Genomic DNA, 27,467 nt, shown 5'->3' on the forward strand with positions numbered 1-27,467 from the left:
ATAGCTGCAATGAATTTTTAAGTACAGAACATATTATATTCTTTTTGAAAAAAGTATATCACATTTTTGCGTTTCTTATAGTTAACTATTCCAAACATTTTAAAGAATTTACTTGACAGGATCTTAATCTTATTAATTATTATCAATCTCTCTCAATTATTTTAATATTAAAGTTTCACTTTTTTAATGGGGGCTTAACAGTTAGCACTGTTGCCTCATGTATCTGTTGTATTGGGTTTATATCCCACACCATTTTATGATCTATATAGAGTATGCATGGATTTTTCACCAAGTACTTGTTTTTCTCTGACATTTCAAAGAGATATATGTTTGGTTATTTGGCAATTACAAATCAGCCCTGCATGGATGTTTGTGTAAGTGAACACTATGATGGACTGGCATTCCATTTAGTTTTTGTTTCTGATAGTTTTTTAATGTTCTTGGCACAAATGGTGGCTATGTATGGCCAAGCTCTGGATTAAGTGAGATATTCTGATATGTCACTGTGAAATCTCCTGCAAACTCAAATGCTGAACTCAAATAAATTAGTATGCAAGATGTAGATTTTTAAACAGCATGAAAACTTTGGTTACTCTTTTATGCTGCTGTAAGATATATAAAATTATATAACAAAACAGATCAGTTTAAATTATGGCAATGTAAAATCCAACATTAACTACTGTGTTTTTTTTCCTTTTTCTGCTTCTACGCCTACATTCTTTTGAAGGGGCCAATAGGTGTCTCTGGATTTCCTGGAGTCAATGGGATTGCGGTAAGAAGCCAACAGTTATTTGTTTTCCATGCTGCATTTTTTGTTTTTGTCAGATCTCTAAACACAGTTCTCTCCATGATGTTTGGGAGAAAGACACATTTGTTGTTGATTTATGCTCTACAGTTTAAAATTACAAGTCAAACAATTCAGATGGGATTAAAGTGCACAATTCAGACTTTAAATTAAGGGAGTTTGCATACATTTCTGTCACACTATGTAGAAATGACACTTTTTCTACATGGCCCTCTCATTTTAGGGCACCATAAAGTTTGGAATAGTTGGTGTCATAGGTGGTTATGATTGCTCAAGTGTGTTTCACTGCTTTATTAGTGCAGACATAAGATACCTAGGTTTGCTTCTACCTTTTTGTGTCTGTAGTTGCCATTGTTCATCATGAGAACAAGAGCTGTGCCAATGACAGTCACAAAACCCATTATAAGGCTGCAAAACAAGAATAGAAACATTAGAGAAATCTGTAAAACCTTAGGAATACCTAAATCAAATGTCTGGAGTATCATTTGGTGGAAAGAATGCACTGGTTATCTCAGTAATCTTAAAGAGACTGGTAGGCCAAGGAAGACCTCGGCTTCTGATGACAGAAGAATCCTTACTATGGTAAAGAAAAAGCACCAAACGCCTATCTGACAGATCATAAACAGTCTTCAGGATGCAGATTTGTATGTGCTGAAGACTTCATTAACAGAAATAGAGAGGTCATATTACAAAATGCAACCCACTAGTTATCCAGAAAAACAGGATGGACAGATTACAGTTTGCGAAAAAGCACTTAAAAAGCCTGCAGAATTCTGGAAAAGGGTCTTGTGGACAGATGTGACAAAGATTAACCTGTATCAGAATGATGGCAAGAGCAATGTATGGAAAAGAAAAGGAACTGCCCAGGATCCAAAGCATACCACCTCATCTGTTAAATATGGTGGTGTCTCCAAATGGTGATTCATCCTACAAGAACATAATGATGCCAAGTATACTGTTAAGACAGCACAGGAGTTTTTCAAAGCTAAAAAAATGGGAAATTCTTTAATGGAGAAGGCAGACACCCAAGAGAAAACTTAAGGTAGCAACAAGCAGGAGCTGAAAATGGCTATATTAGAATTGGTAGAGCATCACCAGAGAAGATACTTAGAACCTGGAGCCTCATGCATAACGCCATACGTAGAATTCACACTAAAACATGGCTTACAGACAAAAACAGAAATATGCATATGCACAAAAATATCCAGATGCATAAATCTGTGAGTATGTTAACTTCCACATTCTTCCCCTACATAAATCCCGGTCAGCGTGAAATTTAACGCACGTGCATGCGCCTAATGCCCCACCCCAACTCCTCCCAGTATTTTACATAATTTAATATGAAATCGATATAAATAGCTCTTTCCTTTCAGTGTTCAGTTCAAAGACAATGGGAAAAGCATGTGAAAAAAGGAATTTCAGCAAATGCGAAGTTGAGGCAAGGTAAAATATACCTTTATTGGCTTATCCCTATGTTGAAAGACGCCAGCCTTCTAAGGAAGTATAGTCGGCTCTGTCCAGAGAATCAGTATTGGCAGTCCAGTCCAATTTATCATCCAGCTGCACTCCCAGGTATTTATAGGTCTGTACCCTCGGCACACAGTCCCCTCTGATGATCACGGGGTCCATGAGGGGCCTGGTCCTCCTAAAATCCACCACTAGCTCCTTGGTTTTGCTGGTGTTCAGTTGTAGGTGGTTTGAGTCGCACCATTTAACAAAGTCCTTGATGAGGTTCCTATACTCCTCCTCCTGCCCACTCCTGATGCAGCCCACGATAGCAGTGTTGTCAGCAAACTTTTGCACGTGGCAGGACTCTGAGTTGTATTGGAAGTCTGATGTATATAGGCTGAACAGGACCGGAGAAAGTACAGTCCCCTGCGGTGCTCCTGTGTTGCTGACCACAATGTCAGACGTGCAGTTCTCGAGACGCACATACTGAGGTCTGTCTGTAAGATAGTCCAGAGGTTGGATGGTGTTGAAGGCGCTAGAGAAGTCCAGAAACATAAACAAACATAAACAGCAGAAACGTACTATAACTAATAAAATATGTACACAAATATATATTCATAATACATTTGGCATAAAAATACAAAATGCTTCAGCCATATTGTTTCATTTTTTCTGTAATATATTTATCTTAAACAAGGCTTAATTAACAAAAGTGGTTTACACCATTTCTCTAACAATAAACATATATACAGTACATGTAAATATACTGCTCAAAAAAATTAAACAAACACTTTTTAATCAGAGTAGAGCATCAAGTCAATGAAACTTTTGGGATATTGACCTGGTCAGTTAAGATAGATAGATAGATAGATAGATAGATAGATAGATAGATAGATAGATAGACAGATAGATAGATAGATAGATAGATAGATAGATAGATAGATAGATAGATAGATAGATAGATAGATAGATAGATAGATAGATAGATAGATAGATACTTTATTAATCCCAAGGGGAAATTCACAAGGGGTTGTTAATCAGTTTCAGCTGCTTTGGTGTTAATGAAATTAACAACAGGTGCACTAGAGAGGCAACAATGAGACGACCCCAAAACTGGAATGGTTAAACAGATGGAGGCCACTGACATTTCCCTCCTCATCTTTTCTGACTGTTTTTTCAATAGTTTTGCATTTGACTTTGGTCAGTGTCATTACTGGTAGCATGAGACGATGCCTGGACCCTACAGAGGTTGCACAGGTAGTCCAACTTCTCCAGGATGGCACATCAATATGTGCCATTGCCAGAAGGTTTGCTGTGTCTCCCTGCACAGTCTCAAGGGCATGGAGGAGATTCCAGGAGACAGGCAGTTACTCTAGGAGAGCTGGACAGGGCCATAGAAGGATGGGTTCCTGATCCTTTGTGCAAGGAGGAACAGGATGAGCACTGCCAGAGCCCTACAAAATGACCTCCAGCAGGCCACTGGTGTGAATGTCTCTGACCAAACAATCAGAAACAGACTTCATGAGGGTGGCCTGAGGGCCAGACGTCCTCTAGTGGGCCCTGTGCTTACAGGCCAGCATTGTGGAGCTCGATTGGCATTTGCCATAGAATAACAGAATTGGCAAGTCCACCACTGGCACCCTGTACTTTTCACAGATGAGAGTAGGTTCACCCTGAGCACTTGTGACAGACATGAAAGGGTCTGGATAAGCCATGGACAATGTTATGCTAACTGTTTGGTGGTGGGTCAGTGATGGTCTGCGGAGGCATATCCATCCATCCATATCCTCTACAGGCTAGACAACGGCACTTTGACTGCCATTAGGTATCGGGATTAAAATCTTGGAACCATTGTCAGACCCTATGCTGTTGCATTGGGTCCATGTGTTCCTCCTTGTGCACAACAATGCCCGGCCTCATGTGGCAAGAGTATGCAGGAGGATGAAGGAATTGATACCATTGACTGGCCCCGACACTCACCTGACCTAAATCCAATAGAACACCTCTGAGACATTATGTTTCGGTCCATTCGTATGCTGTATGACACACAGCAACAAATAATAAATACAGTACAAATCTTTAATGTTGTTTACTAAGCAGAAATTTCCAATTTGTCTGTATCTGTTCTTTTTCCAATTAAAAGAGCAAGCTTCTGCATTTTAACACTAGAATTACCAAAGCCTATGAAAAAATTCGTAAATCTGTTCCACCTTAAATCTCTTTGCACCTCTCCACCAGCATCATTTGTCTTGTAAATGTGCGGATCAAGACAAGCAGCAAGCAGCCTACTATTCCATCGCCCCCACAGCAGAACGGGCACAAAGTTTTCCCACTTCCAGACTTGATTATCTGGGAGTGAAGTGCTGGAGTTTTAGAATGGAAATAATATATCGTTATTTGGAACACATGCATCTCATGTGTGTTCCGTTTCTACAATAATTTGTGTAAACACATTGTTAAAACAGAAATGTTTTTCATATTTTAGTAATAAATGATAAAATATAGACATAAACTATATACTGTGTAAAGCCTGAAGTCCAAAGATCAAATAAACACTTTCACAAAAGGTTCAAGGATGATGCAACAGCTTCCATGGCGTAGTGGCAAGAATTGCTGACTTGTAATTAAGAGTCCCCGATTTGATCCTGACTGTCTCGTATATTTACCATTTTGAATAGTGAGCTGCTCTTATTCTTAACATTGTACAATAAAAACATGCATTTGATTTGCATCTGTAAAAGCCGATGTAAATTTATAGAACTTGTAAAAGTTAGCATTTTTTTTTTACTTTTATTCTCTCAGTCACAATCACGATACATACTACTACCCCGTAGGGATCTGACGCCGTTAGTTTTTATTTGAAACTGGGAATAACTGTAGATGTGAGTGGATGGAGGGATAAAAGCTGACACACAAACACTGGTGAATCTGCCTTCTTCGTATCTCATTGCCACTTGAGTTTTTTAATTCAGTTTTATTGAGTTTTCCTGCTTACACTGAATTAGTATTCACCTTATGGTCCATGATGTCAAAGCCACACTGACAAAAAACAGAGACATACAGTGGTGTGAAAAACTATTTGCCCCCTTCCTGATTTCTCCTGATAGGAGCTGCCTGACACAGAGAAGTAGACCAAAAGCACCTCAAAAGCTAGACATCATGCCAAGATCCAAAGAAATTCAGGAACAAATGAGAACAGAAGTAATTGAGATCTATCAGTCTGGTAAAGGTTATAAAGCCATTTCTAAAGCTTTGGGACTCTAGCGAACCACAGTGAGAGCCATTATACACAAATGGCAAAACCATGGAACAGTGGTGAACCTTCCCAGGAGTGGCCGGCCGACCAAAATTACCCCAAGAGCGCAGAGACGACTCATCCGAGAGGTCACAAAAGACCCCAGGACAACGTCTAAAGAACTGCAGGCCTCACTTGCCTCAATTAAGGTCAGTGTTCACGACTCCACCATAAGAAAGAGACTGGGCAAAAATGGCCTGCATGGCAGATTTCCAAGACGCAAACCACTGTTAAGCAAAAAGAACATTAGGGCTCATCTCAATTTTGCTAAGAAACATCTCAATGATTGCCAAGACTTTTGGGAAAATACCTTGTGGACTGATGAGTCAAACGTTGAACTTTTTGGAAGGCAAATGTCCCGTTACATCTGGCGTAAAAGGAACACAGCGTTTCAGAAAAAGAACATCATACCAACAGTAAAATATGGTGGTGGTAGTGTGATGGTCTGGGGTTGTTTTGCTGCTTCAGGACCTGGAAGGCTTGCTGTGATAGATGGAACCATGAATTCTATTCCACCAGGGGGGGTAAACGTTAATATTTAACATTATACATAGTTATTGTCTGTTTTTTTCACCTGTATTATTATCATTCTTTAATTTAATATTATTTATTGTATCAGTATGCTGCTGCTGAAGAATGTGAATTTCCCATCGGGATTAATAAAGTATCTATCTATCTATCTATCTATCTATCTATCTATCTATCTATCTATCTATCTATCTATCTATCTATCTATCTATCTATCTATCTATCTAATCTATCTATCTATCTATCTACTGTCTACCAAAAAATCCTGAAGGAGAATGTCCGGCCATCTGTTCGTCAACTCAAGCTGAAGCGATCTTGGGTGCTGCAACAGGACAATGACCCAAAACACACCAGCAAATCCACCTCTGAATGGCTGAAGAAAAACAAAATGAAGACTTTGGAGTGGCCTAGTCAAAGTCCTGACCTGAATCCAATTGAGATGCTATGGCATGACCTTAAAAAGGCGGGTTCATGCTAGAAAACCCTCAAATAAAGCTGAATTACAACAATTTTGCAAAGATGAGTGGGCCAAAATTCCTCCAGAGCGCTGTAAAAGACTCATTGCAAGTTATCGCAAACGCTTGATTGCAGTTATTGCTGCTAAGGGTGGCCCAACCAGTTATTAGGTTCAGGGGGGCAATTACTTTTTCACACAGGGCCATGTAGGTTTGGATTTTTTTTTCTCCCTAAATAATAAAAACCACCATTTACAAACTGCATTTTGTGTTTACTTGTGTTATATTTGACTAATGGTTAAATGTGTTTGATGATCAGAAACATTTTGTGTGACAAACATGCAAAAGAATAAGAAATCAGGAAGGGGGCAAATAGTTTTTCACACCACTGTAGGTATATATGATATTTGAAATTATTCATTTTATGACCTGTATGGTACATTTCGGAAAACATTGTGGCACTGATGTAACATTATTCATATTATTCATATTTATTTGCATACCATCTTGTGGTTGTAATCAGTGACCGTGTGTTTTTTTTTTCCGATCTTGCCCGGTCTGCACATTTTGGTGCATGGTGGTGTTTCTTTTGTACAAGACAAAAGACGCTGATGGACAGGTGCGAAGGGATTTAAGGTGGGCCGGATTTACAAGTTTTTTTCATAGGCTTTGGTAATTCTAGTGTTAAACAAGCTTCCTGTCCAAACTGAAGCAGTGTCCGTTTTAATTTAAAGGTCAGAATAAAAGTCTTAATTCTTTATAGTGGCTGTTCTTTTCATTTGTCTGTTTGCACAGGACGACTTCTCTGATTACTTTGTTTCACTTTATTACTGCACTTTTTTTAAAAGGCCAATATACTAATTGCGCCTCATTCACTGATAAAACAAGCCTTCACTCACTGCTGTTTGTTTACACTGCGGAAGTTTGCTAGAAAAGAAAAAAAAGGATGTGTGCTGGTTCAGCTAATGTATTAGCTTGTGTAAAGGAGCACTGCAACTAAATTACTGTAAAGCTTAGAAAAGCAGGGGCTGAAAAGTATTGGTTTTGGTGATTGGCCTTTTTACCGATCACTGATGAAGTCTTTTTTTAGTGAAAATCAGCCAATTCTGATCGTCAGCTGATCGATTGGAGCATCCCTAGTTTCCTCCTCATAGAATTCTAGCATGTTCGTAAAACTTCACCTCCCTCTTCTGAACCAACGTTGACTATTCAGTAACACTCCTGTTCATACTGTGTTTTGCTCAATCTTATCCTTAATAATTCTTTCCATTAATTTACTTGTGATGCACATTAAGCTTACTGGCCTATAATTGCATGGATCTGCCCAGTCATCCTTTATATGTAATAGGATGATATTTGCCATATTCTAGTCAGAATTCCAGTCCAGAATTTCCCCAGTGTGCAGTGACATCCTAAAAATAGGGTTTGTATATGTACTTGCTAACCACGTTAAGAACTTGAGGGTGGTCCTGGTGATTTGTTTGATTTTAGCCATATTTAATCTGAGAAGTACTTCTCCTTATAGAATTTCCAAATTACTCAGTACCTCCTTAGTAGTCTTTTTTACCTCAAGGAGGTTATTTGCTTCTTCACATCTCAAGACCTCAAGAAAATGCACATTTAGAACATCTGCTATTTCACTGTCTGTATTTTTTTTATTCCACTTTACTATTCCAAAAGCACTGCACCTCCTCCTGTTCTTTTACTACTAAAATACTGCAAGGATCTCTTTGGGTCATCTTTTTCCTCATCTGCTATATTCTTCTGTAACTGCCTTTTAGCCTTCCTAATACACTTCTTAATGGTTGCCCTCATGTTCTCATACTCCTTATGTGGTTCACATTGGAGTTAGCAGTCTTATACGCCTTATACAGCTGTTTTTAGCAACTTCTTTTTCAACTCTTTATTAACCCACAGTTTTTTTTTTCATTTTCTTACCAGTTCCAAATGTAGATATGTACCTGTCCTGCATTAAATGTAAAATGTATTTAAATGTGTTCCATTGATCCTGAACTATCTCCAAGCTTAAGACCTTATCCCAATCTATCCTCCTTAAGGACTTTGATACATCTGCTCAAAATTTGCCCTTCCAAAGTTTACCAAGTTTTTTTTTTAATATTCTGGTTGTGAGTAGTAATAAGCTTCTACGGACTTGTAATTCTTTTCTGATAAGCCATACTTTCTATCAGCAGCCAATGTGTATTTTATTTCTGGTAAATGTATTGACATGTATCTAATACACACCCATTATGCAAATCTAAAGCAGCAAGACCCAGAAGACAGGAATCAACAATTGATGGGTTACCTGTTCATTTCAAGGAACATTGTAGCAAAATCAGATTTTATTTTATCTGGGCGTATCAGACAAAGTGCAGACCAAACTAGTTAAAATACAAATATGAATCAAAGAAACTTTTTAGTGTTATCCATCAATGGCATAAAGCAGTGCATTGGGATGGAGGCCAGTGTAGAAAAGTAAATATCTGTTACTGTCTTACTGGATCACCTTTTATCATGGTTAAGTTATAATAAATAAGTACTCAACTTTAATTGCAAAATAATACAATGTTTTCTCGAGGTACTGTTAAAATGTTTAATTCATTAATTGTAAAGAAGATTATCTATTTAAAAGCAAATTTCCTGCTGCAGTAAAAAATTGATTTTCAGTCCTTATATGTTCTGTACCTGTTACTTAAATATTTGGCAAATATATTTCAGGGACATCCTGGTCAGGCTGGACCTAGGGGCCTAGCTGGTGTAGACGGATGTAATGGAATCACAGGCGATACTGGTCTAAGTGGATTGGATGGTCTACCAGGCATTCAAGGACCTGTAGTAAGTATATGACCAGGTTTTTAGTGTTGGCATATTGTTAAGAAATACCTTAAGAAAGTAAGAGAAATGATTTTATAAAACTTTATGAAATTTTATTTTAGATACCTTTAATACTGTCTATATTTAATTTCCTTCACCTTTCTCTTATGTCTTTGTTTCGTTGAGCATTAACCTTTCATATTTTCTTTGTAAGCATTTGAACTCTGTTGTTTTGGTTATTTGAAGAAAAACTGTTGATATACTTTCTTATGTGAAGGCTTTCTTTTTGGAACCTTTGACCTATAAAGGCAAGCATTATATGTCTGACTAACAACAAAATACTTTATTTAGGAAGAAAACCCCATCACTTATCAGGGTGATGTTTTTTTTGTACAGTATAGTGGATAAAGAGCCAATCAATAATTGTAATGTTTAGAGGAAATACAATAAGAAACAATTATACATTTAGCAAGAAAAAAATAGTAAAATACAAATTGCTTACTTACCATTGGGAGTGACTGAAGGATATCAGATTTATTGTGTTAAAGGGGAACCAGTAATAGGTACTAGAGGCAGTTGTAAAGCTTGGAAGGAAGAAGAAAATATCAACAAATTTTACATTGAGATAGTTTGGCAGTTCAGATGCTAGGAGAATAAAAGCACTTGAGTACAATAGATGCCTACAGTAGACTACACGGAAAGGCAAAGGTGTGAAAATGTTTAGTGGTAATAATGATAGGTACAAGCATTCGTGGAGAAGCAGTGATGGCAATGGTTAGTAAAATGTTAGTTAATTAATAAATAGTTAGCAGACCCTTGCCAGAATAATAGTCACTCAAAGTAGTGGAGGCAAAAGTCTTGTTGCAGTTATAAAAATGACTACTAAGAATGTGAAGGTTAGCTGATTTTGGAGTTTGTTGATCCATTGGAAATGTTTGTGTGAAATACCACATTTAAGAATGAAAACAAGTTGGTGACATATGCATCTAGGGGTTGTGATGGATGGCCGGCTAAATATTCCAGCCCACCCCTCCAGGCCGCCAGGTGGAGCTCTCCCAACAGCATGGAGGTTCCCTGAATTCCAGCAGGGCCTCATGGACCTTGTAGTTTGTATGCACAGCCCTGCTGGATACCATGGGGGCCACCGGGAGTCGCTGTAGGGGGGCTGTCAGACTGTTATGTGCCCTATAACCTGGAAGTACGTCCTGGTCACATGAACAGGAGAAATGACGTACTTCCAGGTTGAAGAAAAGGACTTTTACCCTGACCCGGAAGTAATAAGGATTGTTGGACAGGAACACCTCCGGGTCAGGGGTATAAAAGGACTCTGGGAAAGCCCAAACACTGAGCTGAGCTGGGAGGAAGGGTGGCGAAGTGTCTGGGAGAGGAGGATTGGTATTTGTAGTGATTATTGATTATTGTATGTGTAGTGTGTAGTGTGGAGTGGAGGGTGCTTTGTGCACATAATTATTATAAAATAAATAAGTCTTGGACTTTTACCTGGTGTTTGGCATGGTACCTGAGGGTTCAAGAGGTCGATAAATACCTCTACTGCTACACGATTTAAGAAGCATAACAGACTATTTGTTAGTGAAGAATGACTGAGATACGGTATAAATTGTGAAGGTGATTCCTTAGTATAAAAACATTGTTTGATTGAAGGGAAGCTTTTAGACAGAGGCATGAAGAAAAGTAAAAGTAAGTATGTTCTAAGGCTGTAGGTCTGAAAATTGAAGTAGGAGAGTGTGAGAAGAAAATCTGCTGAAATATTGATAGCTGATATTTCTGAAGCAGGTGTAAATGAAAAGTGGAAAGCAATGCTTAATGTGTATAATTCTGTATGCATCTGAATTTCCCCATTGGATTAATAGAGTTTATATAATATCTAATCCAATGGAGAATGTCTTGTTGAAAACATCAGAAAAGAGTGGTGCAGTTGGACAAACAGAAAAACAGGACACATGCAAACATGGTAGTGGAATGCTGAGTTCGAGAAGACAACAGAAAACAAAAGAAGAAGCTGACATAGAAATCTATAAGGTAGCTAGAAATGCTTGAAAAGCAATTGCAAATATGCAGGAAGTCAGGAATTTGTAAGTGAGCTGCAGAATAAGGAATGGAAGAGAAATAGGTTCAAGATCATAAAGCAGACTGGATGTACAGCCATAGGCACGAATTGCTTAAAAAGCAATGAAAGCATCATGATTGATAGTAATGGGATTAAGTATACTGGGAATAAGTACATGGAGAATTTGTTAAATAAGAGTATAAATAGAATAATGATGTTCTTTGTGAGAAATCAGAAGAACCAATATGTAGGTTTTTTGAAAGGGATCACAAAAGTGCTGAAAAGAAGTATGCTCATCGAAATATACAAATTAAATTGGTGATATATTCACATTTGGGTAATACTGAGCTTTTAGAGCAGGTAATAAAGATAGTTGAGAGAGTGCAAGGGAAAATAACCAGATATCAGGAGCAAGTTTCATGCTTGGGGTGAGATCTTTGTTGTTAGGAGAAGGAAAAAATCTACATTAGCATTTATAGATCTGGAGAAGCTGTTTGGCTGGGTATTGAAGAATGGTTAATATCTATAGGGATTTGAATATTTGAGGAAGTAGGAATGTTTATCAGGACAGCAGATGTGGATATTGAGAGTATTGAAGTGAAAGTGGGAAAGCACCTAGGAGTTGTTTGAAGTCTGTTGCATAGCAAAGTACATGGAAGCTCTTATACTCTAGTAATCTTGAATTAATACGTTAAAATTGAAAAAAAATAGAATTTTCGTTTGAAAGAAAATACCCTCAAGATAAATGCGGGAAAGGCTGAGGTGATGGATGGTTGGAGGTGTAAGAGTTTGAGGTGTGGAAGAGGAGGGTGCATGGCCATGCCGTATGCATGGTAAGGATTCTGGGAGAAACTCAAACCAATACATAGGTTGTTTGATGTCGGTTCATAAAAGATGTAGTAGTGTGAAGGGTAGTCTGCAGTCACCAAGTACCATCATTGTTTTTTGAAATTGTGTGAAAGGAAGCCAAGAACATTAGAATAATTTGAAGACAGCAGGCTGTTCAGTCAAGCAAACCTTGCCAAACCTATTCACATTATTGCTCTAAACATTGAGTCAAATTTTGAAGGTCCCCTAATGACTAACATACTACTTGATTACTTATTCTGTGTGTCTATGGTTCCCTGTGTGAAGAAAAAATGGTATTACATCTGTACAAAATCCACACCAAACCACTTTCCATCTATGTCCTTGTGTTCTTGAAGAATTTATTTTACAGTAACAGCTATGATCCACTGTACTGATTCTCTTCAAACTTTTAAATAATTAAATAATATCACCTCTAAATATCCATTTGCTTAAACTAAAAATGTTCATCTCTTTCAGTCATTTCTTATAGCTCATACCTTGCATCACTGAAATCAGTGTAGTTGCTGTTTTCTGTACATTATCCAGGACTGCTGTGTCTTATTTTGTAATGTGGAGACCAAAACTGCACAAAATGTGGCCTCACTAGTCTGGACTAGTTATATAGCTTAAGTATAACCTCCCTTTCCTTGTCAGGCTGTACAGTTTAGCATCCTGTTAGATTTAAGAAGATGTACTTTACTGTATATGGTTGAGGAAAAAACTTGATTTGAATTATGGCATGGCTAGTGCATACTGAACTGGAATGTATATATGAACTGCTAAATGTCATTCATTTTCATTAACTGAAGATATACATTTACATGCACATTTATTCACTTAGCAAAGAGTTTACCCAAAGTGACTTACAAATAAGTTCAACACAAATGAGAAAACACCATTCTGGGGTGAAGCTGCTTAGGAACAAGTGTTACAAGACAAGGGTACACAGTTAATCATCACAAAAGAAGAGCTTTAAACCAAACAGAACATAAAACTAGTGCATTTTTCCTCAGTTGCAAGGATCTATCAATGCCATTATTAACTAAATATTCACAGGACAAGAGAATCATCAAGCAATTCTTTTTTTTTTTAATGTTATTAATTTTATTGCAATCATTTCATACAAATAGATCAATTTTTACAAAAGATATGATTGAAAACAAGTCACATAATCCCCCCCCTCCCCCCCCCCCCGCCCCCCCCCCCCCCCCCCCCCCCACCTCACCTCACCTCACCTCTCCCCTAAGAGAGAGAGCATGGCCAACAGAGTAAAACTTAAGGCTTGTAAACATACCTAAATTGATGAGTTTAATAGGGCAACAGAGATAAATGGAGAAGAAAAAGAAATGTGGAGATAATTGCTGCCTCGGTGCATTATGAGCTTATTCTAAGATATTATTGATTAGATCCTGCCAGGTTTTGAAAAAATTCTGTACAGATCCTCAAACTGAATATTTGATTTTTTCCAATTTCAAATAGTATAAAACATCAGTTTCCCACTGACTTAAAAGAGGAGAGTTAGGATTCTTCCAGTTTAGCAAAATAAGTCTACGTGCCAATAGTGTAGTGAAGGCAATCACAGTTTGTTTGTCCTTCTCCACTTTAAGCCCATCTGGAAGAACACCAAACCCAGCTGTTACTGGGTTAGAAGGGATTGTGACACCAAGGCTGTCTGAAAGGCACTTAAAATTTTGTCCAAAATGATGTTAATTTGGCGCAGGCCGAAAAGATGTGACCCAGTGAGGCTGGAACTTGATTGCAGCATTCATAGGTTGGATATTGCCCTGGAAACATTTTAGACAGTTTTAAGTGAGACAGATGTGCTCGATGTACTTTTTAGTTGAATAATTGTATGCTTTGCGCATATGAAGCTCGAGTGAATTCTCTGCATTGCTACCTTCCACTCCTTTTCTGATATGTTGAGTGAGAGATCCTTTTCCCATTGTCCTCTTGGATCTTTGAAAGGGAGGGACTGTAAAATAATTTTCTAAATTGCAGAAATGCTATCTGAGTCCTCGAAACTGAGCAATATTTTTTCCAGCATAGAGGAAGGTGGGAGATAAGGAAAATCGGGCAGGTTCTGTTTAACAAAGTTCCTAATTTGAAGATAGTGAAAGAAATGTGTGGCTGGAAAGTTAAATTTGGAATGTAATTGTTCATAGGATGCAAAGATGTTGTCTATATAAAGATCTCTAAGCAATTTAATCCCAAATCTTTTCCAGATATTAAAAACTGCATATGTTTGCAAGGGTTGAAATAGGTGGTTCTCTTGCAGAGGTGCCACAGATAAAAGATTCTCCATCTTAAAATGCTTTCTACATTGGTTCCATATTCTGAGTGAGTGAAGCACAATTGGGTTATTAGTATATTGCCGATAACTTGCATTTATTGGGGCACAAAGCAGGGAATATAAATAATTACTACAGGATTTTACTTCTATTGCGGACCGAGCCTGTGTATGTTCATCTATTTGTGTCCGGGTTTTTATAGCTTGTATGTTTGCTGCCCAGTAATAAAACTGAAAGTTGGGTAGAGCCATGCCACCTTCTGCCTTAGGTCTTTGTAGGGTTGCTCTTTGGATATGTGGATGTTTTGAGTTCCAAATAAATAATCATCAAGAAATTCTTGATCACATGTAGTCAGTAGTTCAAATGGTTGTGAAGCTACGCATGAAAGTCTGGAATGAGAGGTGGTATCACCAGACACCGTTCACTATCAGACCCGAGTGGGCAAAGAAAAAGCATACAGCCTCAAGAGTGTCTCCATATCCTGCATAGTAGGGAATCTACATGAATATGTGGGCATTTTGAATTCCAGATAAATTATGTTATAAGTCCAACTTTTGAAGTACTTGTTGATTTTTATAGGAATTCTTTGAAAAAATATAGGATCTTTGGAAGAATATTTATTTTAATTACAATAAATCTCTCAGCTAGAGTAAGGTGGATGGAGGACTATCTATTAAAAACTTCAGTGTTTTCCATTGTGCTGTCAAAATTGTGTTTAAGGAGGTCTTTATGTTTATTTGTAATAATTATAGCTAGTTAAATAAAATATTCTGGTACAATCAGTAAAATGTTTTGCAGTATAGTTCTCACTGCCATAAAATTTACTGGAAAATTCACTCTTTTATTCAAGTTAATGTTAAATACAGAGATTTTTAGGAAATTTCCCTAGCAGGTTTATTAGTAGTGTTATAGATGATTATAGGTCTGTGATACAAAGATATCATTAGTATAAGGAAGTATTTTTCTCTTCCAGGCCTTCCTTTATGATCCTCTTTATATCTGATTGCATTTGGAGATGAATAGCTAATGGTCTGATGTTAATCACAAATAGCTTTCATAATAATGTACTCCCTTGCTTGGATTCTCATTCTAATTTAAAATAATGCAAGTTCATATTATTAGTATGGACTGAGGTGCCTGGACTAGTGTGGAGAAATTTAACACCTGCACATATATTGAAGCCAAACCCAATTTGGGCAGCAGGGTAAATTAATATCCTGATTGGATATCAGTTTAGATTGGAGACTAAGAGAAGTGTCTTGGAAACTAAGACATACTTGGTCACCTTATATGTACTTCCTTGTACTTGTTATTATTATTTGTATTCAAACTAGCATCAACTAGGTGGGACAGTATGCATGTGGGATATTGATGTAATCAGTCAGGAGATAGAGGTCGTTGTGAGGAAAGGGGTGGAGGAGGAAAGGGAGAGGTAAAGAGGAGGAGTGAATAAAGTTAAGGAAGAACTGACTAGATTGCGTGGTCCATTTATTTCAGCAATATATAACAAAGCAGTAGCTGAAACCAGCAAATCTGTAAATGAATATCCAAAGTCATAGCTATGAATAGTTAAAAGTAACAGTGATTCCTTACTGAGAAAAAAGTTAAGGCATATAAAGAATAGTTGGATAGAGCACCATATAGCACTAATACTGTAAAGATTACAATGCTAATAGAAAGTGAGGGCACGTGTGTTCATAAGTAAGAAAGCATTCATTTTAAGTACAGGTTGGCAGCTGACTACACGGTATGCCACCGATCAAGTGCAAGCAGCTGTAGAAACAGAGAAGAGAATAAGGAAAATAACTAGCAGTGTTTATTCAGTAAAGGAGTTTTTTTAGTAAGAAGGAAAAAGTATGTAAAAGTTTTACTGAACAGTTCTGTGCGGTCAGGAAAGTAAAGCAGTTAAGAGAGCGGCAGAATAAGGGTAAATTAATAAAATGAAATATAAAGAATGTGAGTAGTGAGCTTTTAAGTAAGAAATGAAAGTGTGCAAAGTTAGGAGAAAAGACAGAGAAAAGTAAAGTTAACCTCAAAGTAAGACAAATAGCATTCAGTTAAGGGGGAGAATATCACAGGGGCTCATGGGGACAGAAGGTATAAAATAACTTTAGCAGTTCTTTAATCAGTTTTTGGCTTAATTTTTTTTTATTTTTACCCTTTAAGTTAAATCATTTAATTTACTTTTAAAACTTCAAAAACAAGCAGTTTCTGTAAATCGGAAGTCAAATTTTAATAATGAGGCCAGTTCAATGCAAGTCCTTTTGGATGTTGGACTTTTTTGTACCACGTGAATGTGATGGAGAGAATAAAACAATAAAAAAAACACTGAGTAGCAAAAATTTACAATGGGTGTTACCAACTCAAATCAAATGTATATTTTTATTTTATAATAGTAATAATAATAATAGCAGGTCACTACTCAAAACAATAAATGCAGGGAAGACCCTGGACTGAACCCACAACCTCTTGCTTTATAAGCAGCCATTCTTACCTCTACATCAGCCAAGTCTCTTTTGTGTCAATTAATATTTGGGTTTTTGTTTTTACACCACTGACAGCAACATGTAAATTGCATCATTTCTTTTTCTTCGGTTATCTATACTAATAAAAGGCAAAGCCCTCACTGACTGACTGACTGACTGACTGACTGACTCATCACTAATTCTCCAACTTCCCGTGTAGGTAGAAGGCTGAAATTTGGCAGGCTCATTCCTTACAGCTTACTTACAAAAGTTAGGCAGGTTTCATTTCGAAATTCTACGAAATGGTCATAACTGGAACCTGTTTTTTGTCCATATACTCTAACTAGCAAAATACCCGCGCTTCGCAGCGGAGAAGTAGTGTGTTAAAGAGGTTATGTAAACATATATATACATAAACATATACAGTAATCCCTCCTCCATCGCGGGGGTTGCGTTCCAGAGCCACCCGCGAAATAGGAAAATCCGCGAAGTAGAAACCATATGTTTATATGGTTATTTTTAGAATGTCATGCTTGGGTCACAGATTTGCGCAGAAACACAGGAGGTTGTAGAGAGACAGGAACGTTATTCAAACACTGCAAACAAACATTTGTCTCTTTTTCAAAAGTTTAAACTGTGCTCCATGACAAGACAGAGATGACAGTTCTGTCTCACAATTAAAAGAATGCAAACATATCTTCCTTTTCAAAGGAGTGCAAAGCAAGCAGTCAAAAAAAAAATCAATAGGGCTTTTTGGCTTTTAAGTATGCGAAGCACCGCCGGTACAAAGCTGTCGAAGGCGGCAGCTCACACCCCCTCCGTCAGGATCAGAGAGAGAGAGAGAGAGAGAGCCACAGAAAAACAAACAGTCAAAAATCAATACGTGCCCTTTGAGCTTTTAAGTATGCGAAGCTCCGTGCAGCCTGTCCTTCAGGAAGCAGCTGCACACAGCCCCCCTGCTCACACCCCCCTACGTCAGCGCAAGAGAGAGAGAGAGAGAGAGAAAGTAAGCTGGGTAGCTTCTCAGCCATCTGCCAATAGCGTTCCTTGTATGAAATCAACTGGGCAAACCAACTGAGGAAGCATGTACCAGAAATTAAAAGACCCATTGTCCGCAGAAACCCGCGAAGCAGCGAAAAATCCGCGATATACATTTAAATATGCTTACATATAAAATCCGCGATGGAGTGAAGCCGCGAAAGGCGAAGCGCGATATAGCGAGGGATCACTGTATACTTATATATACATATCTACATATACACATATCTACATATATACATATATATATATATATACATATACACATCCACATATATATATACATATATCAACATATATATACACATACATATACACACATACATACATACACACACACACACACATATATATATATATATATATATATATATATATATATATATATATATATATATATATATATATATATATATATATATATGTGCAAGCACACTCTTGAGAATGCAACGTATAGTTGTACAGGAGAAAAGCAATCTTGCCTGAAATCAATGGCAACCTTTTGTAGGTCTATGAACTTAATTTAAACTTTAGGTTTACACGGTGCTTTCTTTCCGAAGTACCTGCACTCATGAATATGTCTGTATGCGTCAGTCGCTCAAATCCCCGCGGTTCGCACCGGCGAAGTTCTGCTTTTAAATTTTTATTAAGAAGAAAAGAAAACCTTTTAAAATTGAGGTAAAATATACCAATAACAGTTTGTTAAGGATGTTTTTTTTGTGAAGCTGCCTTCACTTGAGTGATCACTTCGAGCTTTAAGCCTGAGAAATCACCCCATAAATGCACACGTTTAATTGCACATCTATCTATCTATCTATCTATCTATCTATCTATCTATCTATCTATCTATCTATCTATCTATCTATCTATCTATCTATCTATCTATCTATCTATCTATCTACATCCCCGTGCTTTGCAGCGGCGAAGTACTGCTTTTAAATTTTTATTAAGAAGAAAACCTTTTTAAATTGAGTGAAAATATACTAATAACAATTTGTTAAGGATCTGTTTTTTTGTGAAACTGACTTCACACAGCTTCTCCGCTGTTTTATAAACGAACGTCATATAAGGTCTTCCTTTTTCGTTGCTTTGCCAACGGAAGCAGCCTTTTTATTTAATCCTGTTTTTTACGATTGTTCTGTTTGTATATCACGTTGTCAGTTCAGCACTCCGGTTGTAATATGACCAAGCTGTGCAAGCACACTCTTGAGAATGCAACGTATAGTTGTACAGGAGAAAAGCAATCTTGCCTCAAATCAATGGCAACCTTTTGTAGGTCTATGAACTTAATTTAAAGTTTAGGTTTACACGGTGCTTTCTTTCCGAAGTACCTGCACTCATGAATACGTCTGTATGCGTCAGTCGCTCAAATCCCCGCGGTTCGCACCGGCGAAGTTCTGCTTTTAAATTTTTATTAAGAAGAAAAGAAAACCTTTTAAAATTGAGGTAAAATATACCAATAACAGTTTGTTAAGGATCTGTTTTTTTTGTGAAGCTGCCTTCACTTGAGTGATCACTTCGAGCTTTAAGCCTGAGAAATCACCCCGTAAATGCACACATTTAATTGCACATCTGTTAATATGTATGCTTACAAAGTATTAAAAGACACTCAACAATTACACAGTATTAAAAGACACTCAACAATTAATGTCATTTACCTTCGTTCCCGCGTTTGACTCGTGCTGTAAATCTCTCCCTTGTTTTCACTTCACGTGATTACGTAGGAGGCGTAATACGTGATGACGCGATACATGACTCCGCCTCCTCCATTAGAGTATATGGACAAAAAACAGGTTCCAGTTATGACCATTACGCGTAGAATTTCGAAATGAAACCTGCCTAACTTTTGTAAGTAAGCTGTAAGGAATGAGCCTGCCAAATTTCAGCCTTCTACCTACACGGGAAGTTGGAGAATTAGTGATGAGTGAGTCAGTCAGTCAGTCAGTCAGTCAGTCAGTGAGTCAGTGAGGGCTTTGCCTTTTATTAGTATAGATGGAGGAGGCGGAGTCACGTATCGCATCATCACGCCTCCTACGTAATCACGTGATCTAAAAACAAGGAAGAGATTTACAGCACGAGTCAAACGTGGGAACGAAGGTAAATGATGTTAATTTTTGAGTGTCTTTTAATACTTTGTAAGCATACATATTAACACGTGCAATTAAACGTGTGCATTTACGGGGTGATTTCTCAGGCTTAAAAGCTCGCCTTTTATTAAAAAGGTAAATGCTAACTGTTTTCATTCTGAAGGGCACAAACCACGTTAGATTTCAGCCGTTAAACGCGCAAAAATGTCGGTACACCAGATAAATAAGTGCAACATATTATCAGTTGTATTGTATGCTTACAATACATATAGAAATGTGTTAATCGTTAACTAATAGTATGGGATGGTGTTTTTCGACTCGCGCCTTGATTTAAATGATTCCATGTCTTGGTGGGTTTGCGTAGCTTATTGTCAATATTTTTACACCTGTTTTTAAAACTTATTGACTGAAACGGGCTTTCACAAAAAAAGTTAGGGCTTTGCTACAGGATACACCCTCCACAAGTTATCCTGTAGCAAAGACCTAAGTTTTTTCATGAAAGCCCCTTTCAGTCAATAAGCCTTAAAAACAGGTGTAAAGCTAAACTTGCAGCACCGCTATTCAATTACACTTGCCTAACGCCACTCCTAAGGGGAGATACTGTGGGATCTGGGCATCCGTCAAAGCACCAATCACAGGCCCGATTAGAAAGTGGGAAGCTGTGATTTGTCGTCTCCCTCCCATGTAACAATCACAGCCCATGTTACAACGCACTATGTATGTATGTATATATGTATATATGAAGAGGATGGATGGATGTATATGTGTGTGTTTATGTATGTGTGTATATGTATGTGTATATATATGTTGATATGTATATATATATATATATATATATATATATATATATATATATATGTATATATATGTGGATGTGTATATGTATATACTGTATATATATATATATATATATATATATATGTATATATGTATATATATGTATATGTAGATATGTGTATATATGTATATATGTATATGTATGTATATGTTTACATAACCTCTTTAACACACTACTTCTCCGCTGCGAAGCGCGGGTATTTTGCTATATATATATATATATATATATATATATATATATATATATATATATATATATATATGTCAATGTATGTATGTATATATGTATGCCTGTTTATATATATATATGTGTGCATATGTATATATATGTGTATATATATGTACATATGTATATATATATGTAGATGTGTAAATTTGTATTTGTATATATATGTATATGTGGATGTGTATATGTATGTATATATATGTATATGTAGATATGTGTATATGTAGATATGTACTGTATATATATGTATATGTATATATATATGTTTACATAACCTGTTTAACACACTACTTCTCCGCTGCGAAGCGCGGGTATTTTGCTAGTTCTTTAATAAAGGCGCACTTGTTTTGTTATACCTTTTGTGAAAGTCTTTATTTGATATTTGGACTTCAGTCTTTACACATTATATACTTCACGTGAACATTTTGTCAATTATTATTGTAACATAAAAAAAGTTTCTGTTTTAGTTATGTATTCAACATTTCTTGCCTCGTATTTCCTGTCATCCTACACTTACCTAGATCATAGAAGACACAGAACACACATGAAATTACATGGTTTGCCCAACCACTTGCTGCATCCAAATGGTGCCATCTTTCGCCTTTTTTAGCCTGGTGCTGCTGCAACATTTACACAGATTGTTGTAGACACAGAACACACATGAAATTTATGTGTTCCAGATAACAATATATTATTTACCTTATACAATTCAAGACATCTCACACCCAGATAAATAGACTTGAGCGGGGAGAACTTTGCGTATGGTGTCACAAACTCGAACAAGAGCCATACCAAGGTTTGGGGCAGCCACCCGTATATTGTGTATCCTGTGTAGCAGATGTAGCGTTTGTCCACCTCGTGAACCCTCAGGTACCACTCTTCAGACCAGGTGAAAATATAATAACTATTTATTTTGTTATTATAACGTGCACAAAGCACTCCACACACCACACTCATATACTCAATAATTCTCTCTCTATAAACACAATCCTCCACTCCCAGACACTTAGCCCACCTTCCTCCCAGCTCAGCTCAAATGTCTGGGCTTACCCAGAGTCCTTTTATAGCCTCTGACCCGGAAGTGATTCTAAGCACAACCCACAAGTCCATTTCCTTCCGGGTCAGGGCAAACAGTCCTCTTCGTCATCCCGGGAGCACGTCGCTTCCTCCAGTCACGTGACTGTGACGCACTCCCGGGTTATAGGGCATGTAAGAGTCCACTAGCCCCTTCACAGCGACTCCTGGCGGCCCCCAAGGTTTCCAGCAGGGCTGTGTATAGAAACTACAAAGTCCATGAGGCCCTGCTGGAACTCGGGGCACCAATATGCTGTCCGGAGGGCTCCTCCTAGCGGCCTGGGGGTGAGGGCCGGACTGGAAAGCCGGCAATCCTCCACAGTTCCCCTCTCTCAGCGAAGCCAACCGGGGCGGAGCGTTGATCCCCGCGAGGGACGTTCTCCTCCAAGAGGACGCGTCGTCCGGACCCTGGCGACGATGTCGAGACCCCCCAGCGAACCTTGGGGGAACAATGTATCGGTTATCCCACCGCTCCCCTGTCCTCCGGGGACAACTTCGCCATAGGTGGCCCGGTTGACGGCAGTTGTAACACCGCCGCCGTCCTCCTGGTCGCCTCTCTTCTTGGGACCTAAAACACCTTGGGAATTCTGTTAGGGTTAGCTCCGCCCTGTCCTTCGCCAAGGAGGGAATTATAGCCGCTTTGCTGCTCTTTGCCCTTTTCTTTATTGTGTTAGGAGACCCTCGTTTTAATTCGGGGATCTCCTGCTTTGTCTGGGGCTTGTGCACAGCGTGAGGCTCTCTATGGAAAAGAGAGAGCCTCTTTGCTGTTTGCACGCCCGTTGTCGTATGTAAACTCGGAGGCGGCGTCATTAGTACCGTATCGCTCCGGGTAACAGCACTATTCAGCTGCCCCGGGACGATCGGTACTTCCCCCGCCCCTTCAGTAACCAACGGTAACCCCTTCATCAGACCGATCGGGGTCTGGAGTGGCGTCTCGTTCCGGGGACCTGCGTCAAACGCAAGCCCCGGATGGATCGCTTCCACCCCTGTCCAGTCAGTCATCACGCCACACTCTACTGTCGGGCACACAGCGCTTTGGCAACCGCAACTTATTAAACGCGGTGCCGATTCACACTGCGTCCCCTTATCATATACGGCGCAGATTTCACTCACTTGCACCGCAGAATCAATCGAGGCCGGGGCTTCACGGCCTAACCGCCGAAGGTATTCCTGTAGTCCCTTCAACGGCGCTTCGGCTGCAGCTCCCAGCTCCTCCACTCGCTTCCTTAACTCATTTAGTCCCTGGAAGACAATATTCAGGGGCTCGAGATATTCGTCAAGCTCCCCTAAGTTTATAAAGTTATTTGTCTCGGCCGGCAGTAAGGCTACTTCCTTATTATGATCACCTGCCGACTGGGAACCAATGAGCACGTCCGCTCCTGGCACGTGCTCTGCTGGGGTTCGCAAGGGCTCCTGGGATTTGGAGTCTTTAGAGGAATGGGTAGCCTCCTGCGGCTGGCTGCGGTCTGCCTTTTTAACTTTGCCGGCAGACACTACAGTCACTTCCCGCCCCTCTTTACCTTCATTTAGTGTTGGCGCTGCTTCGCTCGCCGCCCTCTTCCCCTTCAGGGAGCGCAGACGCGTTGGGGAATTATTGACCTCACCGACGGCTCCCAACTGACCTTCTTCCTGGTTGCTGTCGCGCGAGGTTACATGGATACATCCCACGAATGGGTTGGCCGCTTCCATCCGACTTGCCTTCTGGGTATCGCGGCCATCTTGCCACGGTACGAGGCAGGTATCCGATCTAGCGGTTGTTTTCCGAAGGCAGGCCTCTGCAAAATAGGAATAAAATATCCCTTGCCCATCGGGCGTTGCCCCGGCACATACCTCCGGATTCTCCCGCTGTGTCCCCGATTCATTCAGGGCTGTTGACGCAGCCGATTGCTGGCAGCCTACTTGCAATTGTGCCCTTCGGACTTGCTCAGCCTTTATCGGCTGCCGGTCCCCCTCACACCCAGTTAGGTAAGTCCAGGACAGCTCGGCGTCGGTCGCGGTCTTCACCCAGTTGGTGTTGGCCTTCTTTTTGCCAGACCTTTTCCCCATTGCAGCTGACTGCGTGTCACGGCTCACAATAGCAGCGTTCTTCTTCGCGGGTGGAGTTTTCACCTCCGCGGTTACTAGAGGGACCTTCTTAGGGTTCTCTGCCACAACGAATATAATTTTAAGTGCAGATCCTCTGCCTCCAGACGGCCAGAGTATCCTGCCGACTACGCCAGTGTAGCAGATGTAGCGTTTGTCCACCTCTTGAACCCTCAGGTACCACTCTTCAGACCAGGTGAAAATATAATAACTATTTATTTTGTTATTATAACGTGCACAAAGCACTCCACACACCACACTCATATACTAAATAATTCTCTCTCTATAAACACAATCCTCCACTCCCAGACACTTAGCCCACCTTCCTCCCAGCTCAGCTCAAATGTCTGGGCTTACCCAGAGTCCTTTTATAGCCCCTGACCCGGAAGTGGTTCTAAGCACAACCCACAAGTCCATTTCCTTCCGGGTCAGGGCAAACAGTCCTCTTCGTCATCCCGGGAGCACGTCGCTTCCTCCAGTCACGTGACTGTGACGCACTCCCGGGTTATAGGGCATGTAAGAGTCCACTAACTAGCCCCTTCACAGCGACTCCTGGCGGCCCCCAAGGTATCCAGCAGGGCTGTGTATAGAAACTACAAAGTCCATGAGGCCCTGCTGGAACTCGGGGCACCAATATGCTGTCCGGAGGGCTCCTCCTAGCGGCCTGGGGGTGAGGGCTGGACTGGAAAGCCGGCAATCCTCCACACCTGGCTGCAAAATTGAAAAAACAAGTGATAGCGCTGGTGTGCACAGATCAGAGTCCAAAACAGATCTGCCCTCCTGCGGACGGGAGTGAGGTTTTATGGGGAGTCTTGGGGAAGTGATGTTGTCCTCGGGGCCGGGACAGGAAGTGACGTCATCCTCGGGGCAGGGACAGGAAGTGACGTGTTCAGAGTCGAGGCACCGGAACCTGGCGGGATTTCCCGGGAAAGGTCAGCAGGGAACTCAGAAAGAAAGTTAGTGCACTGGTACTGGTCGGGTGAGTCAGTACTGTTCTCTAAGCCCTTTAGCTGCCTCCTACTCGCACGTGTGTGACAACGGCTAAAGCTGTGTCACTGGGGGGATGGGATAACAGGATGCCTGCTGCATATGCTGATCGACATATTTGCAAAACAAAAGATGTTGATGAGGAGGTGGGTAAGGAATTTAAGGTGGCCTGGGATTACGAGTTTTTTCGTAGGTTTCAGGGATTCTGGTGTTAATAAGGAAAAATGCATCATCCCTATAACATCTAACATCAAACACTATTTTTGTGCCATCTGCCTATATCAATGAAAAATAAAAGTGCCTGCAGGTTTCTTACAGAAAACATTAAACAAATGTAAATAAAAAATATTTACTGATATTGATGATTCTCAGATCCTTTTAAATCGAATTGCACTTATTATTCCAGTTTGTATGTATGTCAGTCCCTATTTTATGATGTCAAGGTTTTTGTGGAGGATGATGAGGTTGTCAACATCATCATCTTTCAGGACACTGCTCTGTCCAATAACAATGTCTCGTGTGGTGGAGATAACTCTCTCCAAAGAGACACTTGTGCCAGGAACGTACAGGAAATGGTTTGCTACTCTGGATAGCTATGGTTACTCATGTTTGTGATCCTTTTACAAACTTGGAGGATTTTCTGGGAGTGGCAAAAGGATTTCTTCTCTGAACTTCTTAATCTGAGGTGCAGCAACAGCATTTGCAGATTTTGGTGCAGAATTGTCTTTGGCAGAGGCAAACATAGCTCCAAGCAAGTCAGCCAATGCACATGAGCTCCTTGGTTTTTTCATAAGTGGCTGGGTGTTGTGAGCACAGCTATCCTCATAGTGTGGTTGGGAATCAACCTTCTCAGACTGGCGATTCTCCTCCACTGGACTGTTTACCAACTCTACACCTAAGGATCTGCTCTGGTATCTGGAAGGTTGCCGGTTCAAATCATGTTACTACCAAAAGGGATCCTACTCCGCAGGGCCCTTAAGTAAGGCCCTTAACCTGACAACTGCTCCAGAGGTGCAGTGCAAGGGCTGACCCTGCACTCTTGACTCCCAAAGATCATGTGAAAAGACAAGTTCCCTTTGGGGATTAATAAAGTATATTAAAATTAATTTAAGAGTATATTTACATTAACTACAATAACACATAATCTGATCCCAAATTCATCCTATTGTACATTTCTACTTTTGTACATAATTATAGAAGTCCAAGTAATAAAACTAAATGGCCATTAGTATCTTTCATTTGCGTTTATTTTCTCTGATGGATGCAGTTATAACCTTTAATGTAATAAAAACAAGATGCCTATTTTTTAATTTATTTACTTACATTCTGTTGCTTTTTTATGGCAGTCGCCACAACATCAGTCATTTTGGGGTAGGATTCATTAATCTTTGCTACAAAGAGAAGGTATATCCTTAAACATAGGATCAAGAGGTGATGCCATTCACAGTGCCTCCCTCACATTGGCATATCTGTATTTCACATCTTGGGCTATATTAGCCTTGATGTCTGTTACTGTCTATATATCATCCAGGCTTTCTTCTGTGCTCACAACCAGCTTGGCATAAAGTGGTGCCATGATGGACAGAGGGGGCATGCTCTACTGTGACATTGCCAAGATTGCATCCTTCATTTGCTTGAGTACCTTGAGCCCTTCCTTGGCACATTTGATGTTAGACTCATGCAGTCTAAAGATATCCTTTTTCTGATCTCATCATGTCATAAGAGCTCTTACACCTTGTGATAATGTCTGTGATTAACCTTTTTTTGTAGCTTGGGGCTGGCTATGACACTGCGATTGAAAAGGTTGTAATATGTCTTATCCTGCTGAGTAGTTGCCCCACTGTTGGCATTTTCAGTGCTTTCAGTGAGGTGAGATTCATGCTGTGTGCAAAACATCATACATGAGTCATGTCTGTAAATCCAGCTGCAACATTCCTATTGGATGCATTGTCTGTTACAATGGTATCTTTCACTTCCAATCTCCATTAACTCAGGTGTCCTTTATCAGAAGTTTGCAATACTAGAGAAAATTAGGAAGGGGGCAAATACGTTTTCGTAACACTTTTTTTTATCAAATATTGAAGATTAAATATTTTACAAGCCTCAAATAACAATAAGTG

At 39.4% G+C, this 27,467-nt stretch overlaps 2 protein-coding genes across 2 annotated transcripts in view; one reads left to right on the top strand and one right to left on the bottom strand.

Moving 5' to 3' along the window:
* col4a6 (collagen, type IV, alpha 6) overlaps positions 1 to 27,467 on the top strand; it is a 542,265-nt gene that overhangs the window by 125,097 nt on the left and 389,701 nt on the right. Inside the window, exons 5-6 of the mRNA XM_028815433.2 lie at positions 728 to 772; positions 9,251 to 9,367. Of these exons, the coding sequence (XP_028671266.1) occupies positions 728 to 772; positions 9,251 to 9,367 (162 nt within the window). The remainder of the gene's footprint in view (positions 1 to 727; positions 773 to 9,250; positions 9,368 to 27,467) is intronic.
* The window catches only part of LOC127529743 (craniofacial development protein 2-like), a 928,907-nt gene that overhangs the window by 47,078 nt on the left and 854,362 nt on the right, over positions 1 to 27,467 (bottom strand). The window lies entirely within an intron of this gene.

Source organism: Erpetoichthys calabaricus, chromosome 12 (genome assembly GCF_900747795.2).
Source record: "Erpetoichthys calabaricus chromosome 12, fErpCal1.3, whole genome shotgun sequence".
Taxonomy (NCBI): domain Eukaryota; kingdom Metazoa; phylum Chordata; class Cladistia; order Polypteriformes; family Polypteridae; genus Erpetoichthys; species Erpetoichthys calabaricus.